This window comes from Argopecten irradians, chromosome 16 (assembly GCF_041381155.1).
Source record: "Argopecten irradians isolate NY chromosome 16, Ai_NY, whole genome shotgun sequence".
NCBI lineage: Eukaryota > Metazoa > Mollusca > Bivalvia > Pectinida > Pectinidae > Argopecten > Argopecten irradians.
In genome coordinates, this window is record NC_091149.1 from 21855193 (window position 1) to 21874421 (window position 19229).

Here is a 19229-nt window from a genome sequence, read left to right on the forward strand (position 1 = left end):
TTTTGTTCCGATGTATGTACCTTCCTGTCCAGTGTACTTTATCTTTTTGTTCCGATGTATGTACCTTCCTGTCCAGTGTACTTTATCTTTTTGTTCCGATGTATGTACCTTCCTGTCCAGTGTACTTTATCTTTTTGTTCCGATGTATGTACCTCCCTGTCCAGTGTACTTTATCTTTTTGTTCCGATGTATGTACCTTCCTGTCCAGTGTACTTTATCTTTTTTTCCGATGTATGTACCTTCCTGTCCAGTGTACTTTATCTTTTTGTTCCGATGTATGTACCTTCCTGTCCAGTGTACTTTATCTTTTTGTTCGATGTATGTACCTTCCTGTCCAGTGTACTTTATCTTTTGTTCGATGTATGTACTTCCGTCCAGTTACTTTATCTTTTGTTCCGATGTATGTACCTTCCTGTCCAGTGTACTTTATCTTTTTGTTCGATGTGTGTACCTTCCTGTCCAATGTACTTTATCTTTTTGTTCCGATGTATGTACCTTCCTGTCCAGTGTACTTTATCTTTTTGTTCCGATGTATGTACCTTCCTGTCCAGTGTACTTTATCTTTTTGTTCCGATGTATGTACCTTCCTGTCCAGTGAACTTTATTTTTTTTTCCGATGTATGTACCTTCCTGTCCAGTGTACTTTATCTTTTTGTTCCGATGTACGTGTAATATACGTAATTTTAATAAAAAATCATAATATCAATTTCAATGGACTATGTATTTCAACAAACAAACAACAAAACATACATTATTTCAGAAATTTATTCCATTCAGAAATTCCATTGGTATTGTATCGAAATAACATTTAGATATACTTTATATATACATATAACGAATCAACAATGATCACTATAAACATTATCATATCTACTTAACAAAACACACAATAGTAACCATTATTTTAACAAATGGGTTTTCGTACTCTTGATTTGTAATTGTTAGCAAATTATTAAATTGGTTGAAAATTAAACAAATACAACAATTTAGCAGTGATGAAAAAAATAGTCATAAGTAATAAGTTCCTGTACTGTAAACTAACTTTCTTTCACGTGCGATTTTTTTTCATGAATTTCGCAATCAAGGTAAATTTGCGAAAGTTTATCTCCAAGAATTGATTAATCAACAATTTTTGCACAATTAATTTCGAAGGTATTTCCATTCTACTTTAAATCTCCGAAACTTAATCTCCGTGAAAATGTTTTTAAAACGGAAATCGCGAAATTAAGTAACCGCAAAAGAAGGTATGTTTACAATAAACACATTTCCAAATAGCATCATTTTTCGTTTGGTTCACCGTAAGTGACCGTTATCACCACGCAACGAATACTTTAATTTGGACATGTAATAGCTTAAGGATTTACTCTCCTGAAAAGTAAATTATAATAGAGTCGTATCCGATAAAGTGTTTAGCCAACTTTTAGAGTAAAAAAGGGTGATGACGAAATTATATTCTTTGTGTGGCGATTCAGAAAAGAGCAACCATAAAATAATTTGGACAACCGCAACACTGGAATGTTTATAATTATGATAATGACATTAAATAATGCCCAAGAGTATGTTCATGTGTTAAAAGCTAGACGTGGATTTGAATAAATTATAATAGCAACACAATTTTGAATTTACATTTCATTATTATAATTCATCCAATAATTAGTGCTAAAATGCACATCTTAAATATTAAAATATCATTAGCCATGTATTATTATTATATAAGAACGACATTTCGATTTCCAAATTCCCTCGTCATCATTTGAAATTATCATAACAAATAACTGATTATTATCGATATGAAATACTAGAAATAAAAGAATGAAATAAAATCAACATATCACCTTATTGTCCCTAATTTGACTGAAAAGGTACATTAAACACATTAAATTACCTTGATCAATATCAAAGCATTACATATCACTCGGGTAAAATGTAAAATCAACTGTATGGCACATCAGCATCTGGTAGTATGTCTTTTTGTTTTAAATTTCAGCGTACCATAAAAAAACCTAAAAATTATCAATCTTGACGAAAAGGGGATGCATTACAACATATGCAAATTATAATATGAAAATAGCTTTTTTATGATATCGGACTCTTAGACACGAGAAAAATATTTTATCTAATCAGTAAATGTCAAGGATATTTCATCAAAACTTTACAAAATAAATCTAATTTAACTTTTAAGTACATTTATCTTGAATTTCTATAATTTAAAAAACAACAACAAAAAAACGATATTTATATGATAGCCAACATACATCGATACAATTACAGTGTTCATACGTAAACACTAGTGTCTTACCAAAAACAATAATAGAACGAATAATATTTCACTCGGGTAAAGAAACAAATAAATGACTTGGGAATGAATACAATTCTGCATCAACCACCGGTAATTAATATGTAAACATAAAATATCATCTCAATAGCAAAAAAGATATTGACGTAAAGCCAGCAAATTTGATACATATAATAACATCTCAATATCAAGATAAAAATATTGTTGTTTTGCCGTCTTGTACATCATTACATTAAGTGCATTTTACATTTAAACTAATATAATATCTTATTTTCAAACCGGGATACTATACACTAGATTTTATAAAACGCGTACACAAATATCGACACAATAATGCGAAACAAACTACAAATTGCGGACAAAAGTAATAAGATACCAATCATAGCAATAAAATAAGTGCAATGTGATGTCATAAATCCTTGGTAGTAGATACCTCTAGTATATACATATGGGAAAAAAATGTAGCGTATGTGCAATGTATCAAGCAAAATAGTATTAAACACAACATATTGACATACCAAAATTAACATTATGACAAAAACTCATAGAATATGTAATTTTGGTACCGGTATGGTGTATATTAGATCTAAATAAAATAGTACATAATTTTACATTATTTTCATTATTTATTCTATTTACAACCTATGGCACGTGTATACGAAAACGCTTTAATTGAGCATGTCTTTTAAAATTTAGAATGTGACCACCTTATTAGTGTAACTTTTTCCTTTCTGAAATTATAAATTAAACCTAACGCACGTCGATGTCTTTTTATCATTTCCTGTCTGGTATGATATAAATACATGCCAAATCAAAATAAAATATTATATAGTTTTTCAACAAATTATTTTATAGATCCTTTTAAAATATCTCTTTTCACATTTTGAAAATATAAGACAGCACAACATTCGGATATCATTATGAACGCACAAAGATATTGAAAATATTTCTTCAATAAACATACACAACGTTTTAATTACATATTGAGCAAATGTTGAATTGATTTTTAACCGATCCGCAAGTACAAAGAGTACAGCTTCTCGTATTGTGTTTACTGTAATATATACTACTATGATTCCGAAGGATACTAATTATATATAAGCAACTATATTTACAGAAGCCATTCGAATATTTACACATTATCCTTACTTGCTTTATCCTATTAACAAGAAATTTACAACCACAAACATATTCACATGGTAATTTTCCAATACAAACACTTTTCTAGGTACCTATTGCAAACACAGTTCTTAGTACCTTTCTATTAAAAACATTCTTCATGCCTCTCGTTCTACAGTTAAGACGAGGTTTTGTTTTAATATTTAAAGTAATGCCCATTTCATCCCAGTATAACAATCATAATCAATCTGTTCTTTACATTTTAAAATACTAATAACTTACTAGCATCACATGCCATGAGGTTATCGATTGTTACGTCACTATTTTGTGAGCGAGATTCACGTAACGCTCGTAAACATATGACGTCACAACCAATATCTACCTGCATGTGGGCAAATAATTAGTTACTTTGCAAATACAGTATTTATGTGTATGAATAACTTGATTTAGAATGGTTATTTTTCGTTGAAAATGACAGATTGATTACAAAATAAACGAATAGTATACTATTTCCGATAATGAAACATTCACCTACCGGTACTATGCGGTGGAAAAAAATAAGGCACTTTTGTCTATGATGAATCATATTTGTTTTTGTTATTAAAACAAAACATTGATATAAATCTAAATAAAAAGCATGTCGTTCAAAAACAGACGTATATAATTTGTCATTTGTTTCCGTTGTGGAGATTATTTAAATACACCTGCCTACCACTGAAACAAATGTAAATATACTTATATAGATATATGATCTTAAAGGAATGTTTACTTCCAATAACATTTTTTTAAACGAGTCTAAGATTCTGAAGTATAACTAAAACTTCGAAATGAGTTTCATATGAAATGAACACAATATTAAGATGTGTTATCACAAAGCTTCTAGGTTATATTATCGTCTTGAAAAATATTACACGGGCGAAAGTCACTGGATATCAGCTGGATTATATGAAAAATTATAATACGAAAAAAAGTCCTTGTGGTATACAATACGATAACATTAAATGGTACACAAATACCTTGAATGGCACAAGCAACGAAAATCAATCCTTTTCTGCAGCTATTTAACCTAAAGATTGATTTAGATTGACGTGCATAAAATAATCATTTTACAATTGAAAAACAATCATTTTCCTTTGATTTAATGAAGAATAGGACACACTCTATTTTAGTCAATTACGACTATTGTTTGAAGATAGACACTTAGCAAAATATTCAGCAAGAATGAAATGAAGTTATGGACACGCTTAAACTAAGACTTGTTTTTCACATACCACACAGCGCAAGTCTTCATTACTTCTCAATAAATATAAGCCCACGAATAATATAATATAACAGTTACAATAATGAAGTAACGGACTTGTAATATCATTATCGCCAACGCAGTTGGCTAAAAACAAGCACTGATTTTTGTCAAATCCAAATGTTACTGCAAATATAAAATGGTAATTCAAAGTGGATGCATTAGATACCAAACCAAACGTTAATGAAATTATGGACATCGATGCCAACAAAAGTTCAACCGAATATGTTTATGTTGAAACAATTCTATATGAAACATCAGTAACGAAAAGAGCAAAAAAAAATGCATTAAATAAAATAGAGAACAAAGGAAGCATAATGATTTATGCTCCTTTAAAAAGATCGGGCTTAATGAAATAAGGACCACTTACTTTTCAGACTATTACTGAAACTAAAAAGCTTTTAGCAATAGGACTAGGACACTAAATCTTATTCCAATCAACGGCTTGGAATGCACATACAAATGTATTAAGCGTGGGTATATATAGTGGATGTTAATGAAAAGGGCCACTCAATTAGTCTAAACTGAATTTAAATAAAATAAGTCTAAACAAAACAGCCAAATCTGTTAACCTTGCAACATCGGTAACGAAATGAGAAAATCAAGAAAAGCAGAAATAAATAAGCAAACAGAGGCAGCATTATGATATATGCTCCTTTCAACAGAACATGTTAAATGAAATAAGGACCACTTATTATATTTCAGGCAAAAAGGAAACATTTCTGAAAATAACAAACTACATTACCTTTTATCAGCGGGCTGGGATGCATATACAAACGCTTTAAGAGCGTGCATTCACTGTAGGTATAAATGAGAAGGACTACTTATTTATAGTCTGTATTTCAATTAAAACAATTCTTAATAAAAGAGAGTCAAATGTGTTAACCTTGGAACATCGGTAACGAATTGAGCAAATTAAAAAGAGCGATACATGGATAAGCAAACAGACGCATTTACAAACGGTTTAAGTGCGAACATTCGCTGTAGGTGTTAATGAGAAGGGCAACTGATTTATAGTCTTCATTTTTATAAAATTAATTCTAAACAAAAAAAAAGATTTAAATGTGTTAATCTTTAAACATCGGTAACGAAATGAGCAAATTAAGAAGAACAGCCCATGGATAAGCAAACCGATGCATATACAAACATAAGAAGTGCGGACATTACTGTTATTAATGAAAAGGACCATTCATTCATAGTCTAAACTGCATTTTAGTAAACTACATTTAACAAGATAAAGAGGGTGGAATATCAAACAGTTTATCAAATGATAAACATGTACTTGGAATTAATATGAATACATTGCCAATGTGACATCTACAATTCCAGAAACATCTTACTGATTGTCACTAGTATTTTGAAACTATCTATGTTGGATTTGAGCTTGTATTCGAAACGCAACTGACTGCTAGTGTAGAGCTTAACATCCATGAAGTTTTGGGGACCAAATTGATCTCAGTGTCTTCTTAATTCATGGTTTATGAAAGAACTTGCATATCCGTGTCACGACAATTTGTTACATTTAAAAGTAGACATATTACAACTGTATTTATATATATTATATGTAGTAAAATCATAATGACACTAACAACTAGCAAGATAATTTTTGTATTGTCATAAAATAAACTCTAAAAGGTATTTTAAGCAGTATTTCAGTTTGACATTTGGGAATGAAATTTTAAGTAAATGTACAACACTGAGACAAAAATATGTAGATATCTGAGTGGAAAATTAACAACTATGGACATAAATTCAAATATGAATATCTTATATATAACATTTTGTTTTAGAGTTTCATGTTAGATATTCTGGACGATCAAAATTAACGTCAAAGTATAAAACAATCCTATATATTTCTTCGTTGTCCTGGCCAAATTTAAAACAATGTGGTTAAAGCTGACAATGAAAGTTTTATCAAATTCAATATCAAAATATATGAGCAAACATTTCTACGTTCAAAAATAGAATCCGCCATCTATCAACTGTGTGAGGTCATCCCTGAAAGTGTTATAAATGCACTGATTTATCTGAAATCTAAAAACAGTCATTCCCATCAAAGGCGATCTTCATTTTGCATTTCTTGAAAGGAACAATACATGGATATATTTTAGGCAATTGAACACATTAAAATAATAAATATGATCAAAAGTGAACAGACACAAAATAATAAAATGTAATTATATAATTACAGTACTTTTTCCATATTTCATCTTGAAAATGATACAAATGGTATCAACTTTAGTTTAAAAATCATTATTGTTTTGAATCATATTTTTTTCAGTATCAAAAACTATTTGATTCAACAGAACAGATAATATCAAAATGGCACTAAATAAATGGTAGTATTATTTTAATGAAATTGACCATAAACAATGAGTAATACATCATTTCAGAAAAAAAACACCAATGTACGTGTAAGCTCATGGTGTGCTTGATGAAATATACTTCAAATAAAAGATATGGCACCTCAAAGGAACTGAAAATGAGATAAACAGAATAACAAAGCAAATTTGTGAAGGGGAGATAATACAGTAGAACTGGTCATTAAAAAAACATTTTGAATAACGTTATAGAAAAAATAAAAATATCCCTTTATTGGCGATTTCCTATTTTCCAAACTTGATTAGTATATCTGTCCAGAAACAAGACTATAATGTTTCAGACCTCAATAAACAGGAAGGTCAAATATTTCTTTTACTAGTGGCAGAATATTAGAGAAGTTATCGGAGAGATCAAACACTTTTTTACGTAAATTATCGCTAAATTCTTCAACAATCTGTCGTAGGTCTGATATCAGAACAAGAAGTGAGGGGAAGATTTTGGCATTTCTAGGATGATTGTGTTTCAATTCGATCCTCAGAGCGTGCAGCAAGTCCATCTGCATGTCCTCCAAGTGTTTCACGTCAGTGATGTCCGGTGTTTCTGAAAGGGAAAAGGATTTGGTTGGAAAAAATGAAATTTTTCTACCTACAATTTTAGCTATTGTTTTACGATATTCAAACAAGTTTTGTTATAATTGTCAGAAATTTCAGCTAATCTTTTATGATCTTTTACGATCTTTTGCGATCGACGCACTACAGTTTTGTTTAAAAATCCAGGGCCTGTATCGCTCACCTGGTTTGTAATGTCAAGTCATGTTCTGAATACAGGTTCACTGTTTCTTTTCTGAAGGAATTTTAATATTTACCTCTTATTTTCCCTATTGGGCCCCGCCCCTCCTGCCCCCCGGGGGGGGGGGGGGGGCTCAGAGCCAAAATTTATACAAGTTCTGTTCCCCTTCCCCCAAGGATGTTTGTGGCCAAATTTGGTTACAATCCATGCAGAACTCTAGGACAAGTAGCGATTTATAGGATTTACCTCTATTACCCCTATTGGGCCCTGCCCCTCCTGCCCCCGGGGGGTCAGAGCCAAAATTTATACAAGTTCTGTTCCCATTCCCCCACGGCTGTTTGTGGACAAATTTGGTTACAATCCATGTAGAACTCTAGGACAAGTAGTGATTTATGGGATTAACCTCTATTTCCCCTACTGGACCCCGCCCCTCCTGCCCCCGGGGGGTCAGAGCCAAAATTTATACAAGTTCTGTTCCCCTTCCCCCAAGGATGTTTGTGGCCAAATTTGGTTACAATCCATGCAGAACTCTAAGACAAGTAGCGATTTATAGGATTTACCTCTATTTCCCCTATTGGGCCCCGCCCCTCCTGCCCCGGGGGGGTCAGAGCCAAAATTTATACAAGTTCTGTTCCTCTTCCCCTAAGGATGTTTGTGGCCAAATTTGGTTACAATCCATGTAGAACTCTAGGACAAGTAGCGATTTATAGGATTTACCTCTATTACCCCTATTGGGCCCTGCCCCTCCTGCCCCTGGGGGGTCAGAGCCAAAATTTATACAAGTTCTGTTCCCCTTCACCCAAGGATGTTTGTGGCCAAATTTGGTCACAATCCATGTGGAACTCTATGACTAGTAGCGATTTAAATTAAATGTTGACGGACGGACGGACGGACGGACGGACGGACGGACGGACGGACGACGGACGGACGGACGACGGACGCCGCGCCATGACATAAGCTCACCGGCCCTTCGGGCACTACAGTTTTGTTTAAAAATCCATTGTCTGCAATTTATCTATTTAATTATTTACACAATTTTGGAATGAAAATAGGTTCATAAGAATCTAGAAAGAGAATAATTCTGGAAATCATTGGTGATCGTCTGCTAGATAGACAAAATGTTCCATACGTAAAGGTTATACTTGGTTGGTCATGTCTCGGTCATTTGATATATCATAGAGAACTGAATAAATGTCAAAACAACCATTTTGGACACTTGTGAACTAACTAATAACGTTTCTACCAAACAACCACTACGTATACTTGTGAATTTACCTGCTATGAGAACAACAGCACAGAAGAGTGCTAGCTCTCCGCGCTGTAAGTCGAGTTTAGTCAGTCTGTCCGCCACCCGTAGATGGTGACTCAGCAATAATGACGCCTCCGTGCAGGAACTGACAGCAGAGCGATGAATGGACATATCTCCTCGAGATTCCCTCAGAGTCACGCTGTCACAATCGGCTATATCGTGCATCTGAATAGAGCGATAATGGAAAACATTATCTTTTTTTTTCAATTTTCATAGAGTTGCAACAGGTATAAAAGGCAATTTAAACAGAAGAAACCGAAACGGCAGATTCAAAGCAGTGAATCCAAACTGTCAACTGCGACCTGGCAAAGACATTGGAAAGAAAACTAAATCCTGCTATGCAAAAAATGGGTACCAGTGTCGGATTTCTTAAAACGAAATTCAAAATGCATTGCCTGATGTCAAACCCTACGTTACAGACTTTTGAATTTGATTTTGTCCCAGATATCAGGACTATCATGGTAATTTGGTCAATGGTTAAAGATACATTTGTATGCTGAAAGGCTGCATATATCACTTCGGGAGTTCACATGGATGATTCAAAATGAAGCATCAAACTATGTATATCTTTAGAGTCAACATAGAATCATCCTACATGTAAACCAATAAGAGGGAAAAGAAACAGCAATACATGTCCCCAATAAGAATGTTTCTATGACGAAGTGATAGTCGGTTCGATATGCTGAAATGATCACTTTGGAAATTGTCAAACTTTGTACTAATTAGACATAAATATGATTAATCATCAGATATTCTCCAAAAGATGAATATCATCTATGCGCTAAAGGTTGACGGAGCGTCTTTAAAGTTTGGGCCTACATTTAGTACATGACCATGACTGTCGATGGACCGTTTACCTAAAAAACACACACTCACCATTATGACGGAGACAGCTAAGGTGCCCTGTTTCATCAGGCTGATCTGGTCAGCAAGAGGTAAACACGTAAAACCCGGGATCCGTTTGGCAAACTTCACGGAAGCCTGCATCAAGGGGACGATCATATGTTGGTAGCAGGTGAATATCCCATGGTTGTGGAAATCTTCAGATGTTAGTTGGTTCACGATGTCTGTCTTGTTGTTGAAGTTTGCCGTATTCTTCTGTAACTGGTAATTGAGAGGTTTTTTTATACGCCATAATTGGTGGAAAACATTGACATTTCATCTTCGTCGGCTAAAAATCAAGTAAGTTTTTATTCCATTGAATAAATTTTGATAAGATGGTGGTTTGACGTTAGTTCATCCTCGATCTGTAGGCGACACTATCGTTATTATATCTACCCCTGGGCTATGGCATAGTACAACTTCGTGTGCGAGAACATGTGAATAAGAGAAAATAGGAGGAAACAGGTAAGTGTTTTACTTTGATGTACATAAAAAAACATTGAATCGGATATAACAGTATCATGTAATTCCTTTGATGTTGGATCCACTCTTTTGTAATCTCCAAAGAGGTCACTGTAAGACGGTTACTAGTCAGAACTATATTTTCCTAAAATGCCTTCATATGGCGATTATAATATCATACAGCCGGTATACAGTGCAACAAAATATGTCATTGCTGTGGCGATGTGTCTTAGTTTAGAAGCAGTGAATTTATCAAATGTCCTTGACTTGGTAAAGCAGATATAACATCTTTAATTGGGTCCTTAAGTTAGGAAAGGCACATTATCTATAAATGTCACCACTCACAAAAAATTTACATTTTAAATTAACCACGACGTATGCGGCATACATATTTTGCATGTCACCAGGAAAGAAAGATATTTCTTATTAGTGTCAGTTTATTAATTGTCATGGTTACTGAAATGTATTTTTGTCATTTTATTTTCTTTCATAACAATATTCATAGCACAAACATGTAAGATGTTCCTGTTTAGGACAATTTAAAGTCTTCTTGTATTACAGTAAAACACGTTACACTTTTATAACAAATTTATGGTTACGTAGAATTATTCATTTCCCATGAAGATGTTTGTGATATGTGTAATAACGAACTCTAATTTTAACAAGGCGATTTTGTTGGTATCAATTTTTAATAGTTTGTTATAACTGCATGTTTTACTGTTAGTAATGCTGCAATGTATCTAAGTGTGAAAAATAATTTCCAAATGGTAGCTGACATTAGGAAATTCACTGCATTACCAATATGAAATTTAAGTTTTATCTGCTTAATGTTTACAAACCTTTTCTTTTCCGTCTCTACTCTTGTTAGTAGAGAAACTGGGCTCCCCAAAGAAGTCTTTAAAAGAGGCCTTTATATGGTCCGACAAGGCCCGTAACTCTACTATTCTCTGACACGTATTCTTTGCCAGTTCTTCTTTATCAGCCACAAGCTTCTCTCTTTCTACTTTTGGCATTCTTCCAAATCTGACAGCTGCATTAAAATGAAATTTTTATATTAAAGGTGTTGATGCAGGAATACGCTAATGGGTCAAGTGGAAAATAAAATTGTGTTCCATATGTATTTTTCACAGCTTAACTGGAAAAAAATAGTCGATTTCAAGAAATTAATGTGGGCGGTTGTGCAACAGCACCTTACCAACATTTTGCATTTTAAATTCAATGCAAAATAACAAACCCTCAAAATGTGTGAATTCATATTTTTATCAATTTTAGTTTATCAGATTTTATTTCTGAAATTTTGATATTTTTTGCAGCCGTGTGTACCACTGTACTTGAATGTCATTGTAAATTTGAACCTATTAATGAACAATTTTATTAGTTTTATTTTTACAATGCACCTAATAGGATCGAATGAAGTAATTACCCAATGCAATTAATTTTGAATTGAATACATTTAATCAATACTGTTGTCTTCTCACTCGAAAGCTTTGTTGTCTTTATCAAATAAAGGTATATAAATTGGTGGTAGTAAGATCCAAAACGAATCTGAATACTGAATGAATTTTATTTTTAGCGTTGAACACATATTCCTGCTGCACATAAATTAGCGCACCGAAAGCAGCTCTTAAGTACGCTTATAGTAGTTTTTGTTTTACAGGACTCCCGTCAGAAACGTCTGACCATTCACATCAAAGAGCACATCCTAGAGTTTTCCCTCTTTTTCTGAGTTCATTTTAGGTATAAAGAGTTCAGTCTTTCCTAGAATTCGACTAATTAGAACAGACAAGTCACCATGTCATGTCTGACCTACTTGCAAACTTATCTAACGTATGCAGGAGAGTTACACAAGTGCCCGGTAGACAATATAAAAAACACCACCAAATTTTACACATAAAGAGGTATAAAGAGTTCAGTCTTTCCTAGACTATGATTAATTAGGACAGACAAGTCACCGTGTCATGTCTGACTTACTTACAAACTTATCTAATATATGTAGGAGAGTTACACAAGTGCCCGGTAGTCAGTAACAAACAACATGTTTTATACATAACAGATAATTATGACAATAAATTACACATTTAGATCAGTCATCATCCTCAATATGTCATTAAAATCAAGTACAAGGTCAGTCCTAGATCTCACTGACAGCTTAACGTCAGGTTAAAGCCAACTCATTGTCTTAATTTCAGTCTTGCTAACATCTTCGTTAATATGTAAATTGTTGTTATAAAATATTTTTATAGTAGACATATATGTCTCAGATGAATTGATTTACAATAATTTGATGCACTAAGTGTTTAATCTATCTCATCATCTTCTTTTCAGTCTTCTCTTTTCAGGATAACATGTTAATTCATATTATAAAATATCCTTTAAGTATAGTAGATGCATATATCAGATGAATTGATATAAAAACTTTTACTTTTACTTGTATATATACAGTTTTTTAATTAGATAAATTACTTATCATAACACGTTTCAAGGTGACCGATATCATTTAGTTAAGAGATCTATTAACGACACCTGTTATTTTACATCACAACTGCTCTAGATTTCAAAATGAATTTTTTCTTTTGTCATTGATAATGGAATTATATTAAGAATGTATTCATCAGGCGTTAGATCTCCTAAACTTTTCCAATGACAGATATTATGTAAACTTTTCCAATGACAGATATTATGTATTCATGTGTACAGACACTCTTTAGCTAAGTGAACTTCGTTTTCCATGTAGCTAATTAAATTTGAAGGTTAATGAAAGTTGTTTTTTAAACCTGGAATGTACCTAAATGTACTGTAACTTTTTTAAAATCAGAACATGCAGGTAATCTGCAATGGGTTATCTGTGCAAACTACTTTATTATTGAACAAGAGGTCCAAGAGGCCTAGACGGTCACCTGAGTGCTGCTACAGAAAGAGCATTGCAAACTTGGTTCAAATCTGTAAAAAGTATTTATGAATCAGAATAAACTTTAAGGTTGAACCTTCGTATTAGAATCTTTATTTTTTGTTTTCAGTTTGATAGTTAGTGTATTATGTTACCAAACCTTATGCTTAAAATTCCAATTTGCTTTGCCAACGTTAAACAACAAAACCAAACTAGAAGTCAGTCAGTGTCAGTGATTTTATAAATTTCACTTTTTTAATCTATGAAGAGTATTTGGTTCCATCAAACCTGTGAATTGAGAAGAAGATTTTTGAAGTTTTAGCCTATTTGACCCCTGTTGGCCCCGCCCCTAAGGCCCCTGGGGGTCAGCCACAACTGATATGGATATGATGATAAAATGCTGTCTGGGGCTAAAAATTCTAACCCAGTTTGGCTCATTTCCTATGAAAAATAAGCAAATAACATTCATAAATGTGTTTTTCTTATATAAACTATAGTAAACTTGACTCCCTCCCCAGTGGGGAAACATGAAACCCCAGTGTCATATAATTCACAATTTTTGTAAAGGACCTTAAGACCTCTCCATCTATGAAGAGTATTCGATTCTACCAGCTCCAGAATTTTAGAAGAAGATTTTTGAAGTTTTAGCCTATTTGACCCCTTTTGGCCCCGCCCCTAAAGGCCCCTAGGAGTCAGTCATGGAAAATTTGTTAATATGATTCAATGGCCATTTCATAGGGATAATTCTGACAACATTTAACAAATTTTCTATTATAAATGACTAAATAATGCTCCAAAATGTGTTTTCATTATATATACAAACTATAGTAAACTTAACCCTCTCTCCAGGGGGAAACCTGAGACCCCAGGGTCATATAAATTACAATTTTTGTAGAGGGCATTAAGACCTTTCAATCTATGAAGAGAATTTGATTCTGCCATTTCTGGAATTTCAAAAGAAGATTTTTGAAGTTTTAGCCTATTTGACCCCTTTTGGCCCCGCCCCTAAAGGCCCCTAGGAGTCAGTCATGGAAAATTTGTTAATAGGATTCAATGGCCATTTCATAGGGATAATTCTGACAACATTTAACAAATTTTCTATTATAAATGACCAAATAATGCTCCAAAATGTGTTTTCACTATACAAACTATAGTAAACTTAACCCTCTTCCCAGGGGGAAACCTGAGACCCCAAGGTCATATAGATTACAATTTTTGTAGAGGGCCTTAAGACCTTTCAATCTATGAAGAGAATTTGATTCTGCCATTTCTGGAATTTCAGAAGATTTTTGAAGTTTTAGCCTATTTGACCACTTTTGGCCCCACCCCTCAGGCCCCTGGGGGGCTTGGACCATATAATTCACAATTTTGGTTGACTTTTGGCTATAGAAGGCTTCTGCAAATTTTCAACAAATTTGGTTTGGTAGTTTTGGAGAAGTCGAAAAAGTAAATTATTTATCGCCATACGACGCACGACACACGAAGGATGACGACGGACTAAAGGCGATTAGAAACAAGTTGGCTGTAGGTCGTGAGCTATTTCAAAATAACAGAAAACAGCACATGAGTAGCTTATGTAATGAGTCCCATGCCAAGTACTGTTAAATGAGACAATTTTCTCGCATTTGGTGACCATTTTCTAACAAACAATATGATATTGTTAAACATGCTACTCCGCTGACAAATGGTATTCTTTTCTACATTGAAAACAGAAGTAGACGAGTAAGTATTTTTTTCAGTTAAAAGTTACTTAATTTACACCATTATGCAATTTAAAACTTTGAGTTTCTTATCTTACTCCAAGATAAAAATGATAAAAATAATTAACTGTGTCCCAAAAACATCCATGGCACTATGCCCTATTAGGAATAAAGTACTGATTGTGCATCCACCAACAGCAAACAAAGTTATCTCATCATTTTTAGACATACATTTACATGAGGTAACACGTACCAATTAGAGTATCGTTGATGTTGTGTTGCCAGTGGAGCATCTCAAACTAATATGTTTTGAATATACCTGTACGCGCAATGATGTCACGATTTATATTTCGCAGTAAGTGTAAATACGTTTCACCAGATATGTTTTAAATCCCTTTCCAGATATTACAGGTAATACACAGGATTTTATGGTACTACTAGATCCGCTCTAAGAAAAATCATGTAACCTATTTGTATAGCATTGGATGTCATATTAGCGTTATCATCATATCATTGACTAGATCAAGTTGAAGACAATAACATATTCCACAGGAATAATATACATATTTCACTTTCTTAAATGAAATAGCCTTAATAGACAAAGATTGAGAATCTGTTGTTACAATTTCCCCCTTTAATGTAAGGATTAATATGCCAATAAACAACTGCATTATGAAGCATGTGATTTCATGATCATTTCTTTTCCAGGTATCTGCTGATTTATTAGGTTAGAATATCAGTTAATCTAATTCTATCTTTTTTATCTAGTTTATCAGTTGCATAATTTTTATGACAAGAGGAACCTAAATCCATGTTTTAAAGAAAAAGATTTTTACTGAATATGTGAAACAGCCATTTTGCTACATGTTTAAAATCTGCAATATACATAAGATTTCATGACCATGGTGCATAACGAATAATATATATTTAATAACCACATGTAAAAGGTTAGTCAATACAATTTTTAATAATAATATAATAGTATTCCCTGCTATATTTTTACACAGAAAACCTTTTTGATTATATCTACAATCCAAAAACGTTGATTTCACTTCCTTAACTTTTCTTGTAATAAAGCGATATGATATCAGGATTAAAAATCTCAAGAATTAAAAATTACCATTTGGAGACATCCCTGCGTTAAGACATCGTTGGAACCGACAGGCTTGGCATTTGTTCCTTGAGGCAGTGTCTAACTTGCATTGCTTGCCATTCTTACATGCCTCGTATGTCAATTTCTTCTTCAGTGTTCGTCGAAAAAATCCCTGTAAAATTGATGACATATTTGATTAGATGCATATATATATATATATTTATATCTTTCACATTCTTATGTATTTCGTAAGTGGCATTTCACAAAAAGCAAACAAGAGGCCCAGAGGGCCTGTATCGCTCACCTGGTTTGTAATGCCAAGTAATGTTCTCAATACATGTTCATTGTTTCTTTTCTGAAGGAATTTTAATATTAACCTCTAAATCCCCTATTGGGCCCCACCCCTCCCGCCCCCAGGGGGTCAGAGCCAAAATTTATACAAGTTCTGTTCCCCTTCCCCCAAGGATGTTTATGGCCAAATTTGGTCACAATCCAAGCAAAACTCTAGGACAAGAAGTGATTTATAGGATTTACCTCTATTTCCCCTATTGGGCCCCACCCGTCCTGCCCTCGGTGGGCCAGAGTCAAAATTTATACAAGTTCTGTTCCCCTTCCCCCAAGGATGTTTGTGGCCAAATTTGGTTACAATCCATGCCGAACTCTATGACTAGTAGCGATTTAAAGGATTTACCTCTATTTCCCCTATTGGGCCCCGCCCCTCCTGCCCCCGGGGGGTCAGAGCCAAAATTTATACAAGTTCTGTTCCTCCTCCCCCAAGGATGTTTGTGGCCAAATTTGGTTACAATCCATTCAGAACTCTATGACTAGTAGCGATTTAAAGGATTTACCTCTATTACCCCTATTGGGCCCCGCCCCTCCTGCCCCCAGGGGACCAGAGCCAAAATTTATACAAGTTCTGTTCCTCCTCCCCCAAGGATGTTTGTGGCCAAATTTGGTTACAATCCATTCAGAACTCTATGACTAGTAGCGATTTAAAGGATTTACCTCTATTACCCCTATTGGGCCCCGCCCCTCCTGCCCCCGGGGGACCAGAGCCAAAATTTATACAAGTTCTGTTCCCCTTCCCCCAAGGATATTTGTGGCCAAATTTGGTTACATTCCATTCAGAACTCTATGACTAGTAGCGATTCAAAGGATTTACCTCTATTTCCCCTATTGGGCCCCGCCCCTCCTGCCCCCGGGGGACCAGAGTCAAAATTTACACAAGTTCTGTTCCCCTTCTCCCAAGGATGTTTGTGGCTAATTTTGGTCACAATCCATGCAGAACTCTAGGACAAGTAGCGATTTAAAGGATTTACCTCTATTACCCCTATTGGGCCCCGCCCCTCCTGCCCCTGGGGGACCAGAGCCAAAATTTATACAAGTTCTGTTTCCCCTCCCCCAAGGATGTTTGTGGTCAAATTTGGTTACAATCCATGCAGAACTCTAGGACAAGTAGCGATTTTTAGGATTTACCTCTATTTCCCCTATTGGGCCCCGCCCCTCCTGCCCCGGGGGGGACAGAGCCAAAATTTATACAAGTTCTGTTCCCCCTCCCCCAAGGATGTTTGTGGCCAAATTTGGTTACAATCCATGCAGAACTCTATGACTAGTAGCGATTTAAAGGAAATGTTGACGGACAGACGGACGGACGGACGGACGACGGACGGACGGACGACGGACGACGGACGACGGACGCCGCGCCATGACATAAGCTCACCAGCCCTTCGGGCCAGGTGAGCTAAAAAAGACAGCTTTTTGGACTATTGTCAAACAAACATAATTAGATGCATACAACCTTATGAAGTTCAAAATATTATAAACTTATTTTTGTATCCATTTTATTTTGCCTTTTCATTCCAAAAACTTTTTTTGTAACACTTAAAGTTATACTTCTATATATGTTTTTTTAAAATTTGTTTCTCTAATCAATTTTCGCAAATTATAATCGACAACAAAATAGAAAAAAACCAAGTTGCACCCAAAATGTTGGGTGTAGTTAGGTCAACCTGGTTTAGGCTTCTCAGCATTTCATATTGATTCTAAAATCTAAATTCTCTAAAAAGTCGCCATGTAGCCATGTAACCAATGACAACTGAAGTGGTTTTTTTACCTTGCAACCCTCACAAGAGTGTACACCATAATGGAACCCGGACGCCTTATCACCACAGATCCGACAAATCACCTCTAGCTCAGTGGTGTACAGTTGTTTGCTTTGGCCACTCATCTGCAAAATAAAAAATTGTTTTCTATGTTTCCGTCTTAGAGTAGATTTCTTAACACAACTTTTCCCTGTTAAAGGTCTAAATTAGTTGATACCAAAGTTCGTAAATACTCAATACAAATGTGTAAATAATTTTTTTCAGATCTCAGTAATAGCTGGATCAGATGGCTATCTACTAAATATATCATCAATGTGTGTTAATGTTTGGTGTTGGTTCGTTATATTGATGTCCTATTAACAGCAAGAGTCATGTAAGGACGGCCTCCTATGATCATTTACAAACCCCTCAAAGGTATGACAAGGATATAAGCAATTATGCAGAGTCCAAAATGAACAATGATAATCGTTTCAATGCGATCAGACACTTTTTGAATTTCTCAATAAAAAATGATAACCCATTACACAACCATAATAATTTAAATATAATTTCTTATAACCATGTCTTTTGAAAACTGGTTATCAAGACAATTTATGCAAACCAGTAAATAGACAAAAACACAGATAAGATGACTACTATATATTGGTTACAGCATCTCTCTTGTAAGGCCTCGATAATTCTCCTATCACTACATACTGATCTGATCCTGACTACTTGGCAGTTAACACCAGGGCCGAGTTGTTCAAAAGGTGATTAAGCTTATCACAGTTTATCAACAATTTTCAAATGAAGATAAAATAATAATGTCTTAACAAACAAACTTAACACAATTTATGAAATTCTGAAGTATTACATTCCTTTACCTACTTTCCTATTTAGAGAAAAGTTAACCTATAAATTTTTTCAACTAGAAATGGAAATTTCACTTATCACTTGATTAAGCTAACCACTTTTTGAACAACTCAGCC

General features: G+C 34.2%; 1 protein-coding gene across 3 annotated transcripts in view; it reads right to left on the bottom strand.

Moving 5' to 3' along the window:
• Window positions 1-2234: 2234 nt before the first annotated feature.
• LOC138310296 (peroxisome proliferator-activated receptor delta-like) overlaps window positions 2235-19229 on the bottom strand; it is a 75377-nt gene continuing 58382 nt past the window's right edge. For 2 of the 3 annotated variants that reach the window (XM_069251437.1, XM_069251435.1), the window contains 6 exons: window positions 18273-18386; window positions 16187-16331; window positions 11319-11509; window positions 10012-10239; window positions 9102-9300; window positions 2235-7637 (listed from right to left, as the gene is read on the bottom strand). In XM_069251437.1, coding sequence (XP_069107538.1) covers window positions 7381-7637; window positions 9102-9300; window positions 10012-10239; window positions 11319-11509; window positions 16187-16331; window positions 18273-18386 — 1134 coding nt within the window. In that variant the 3' untranslated portion in view covers window positions 2235-7380. The remainder of the gene's footprint in view (window positions 7638-9101; window positions 9301-10011; window positions 10240-11318; window positions 11510-16186; window positions 16332-18272; window positions 18387-19229) is intronic. The other variant, XM_069251436.1, reaches the window with a different exon arrangement.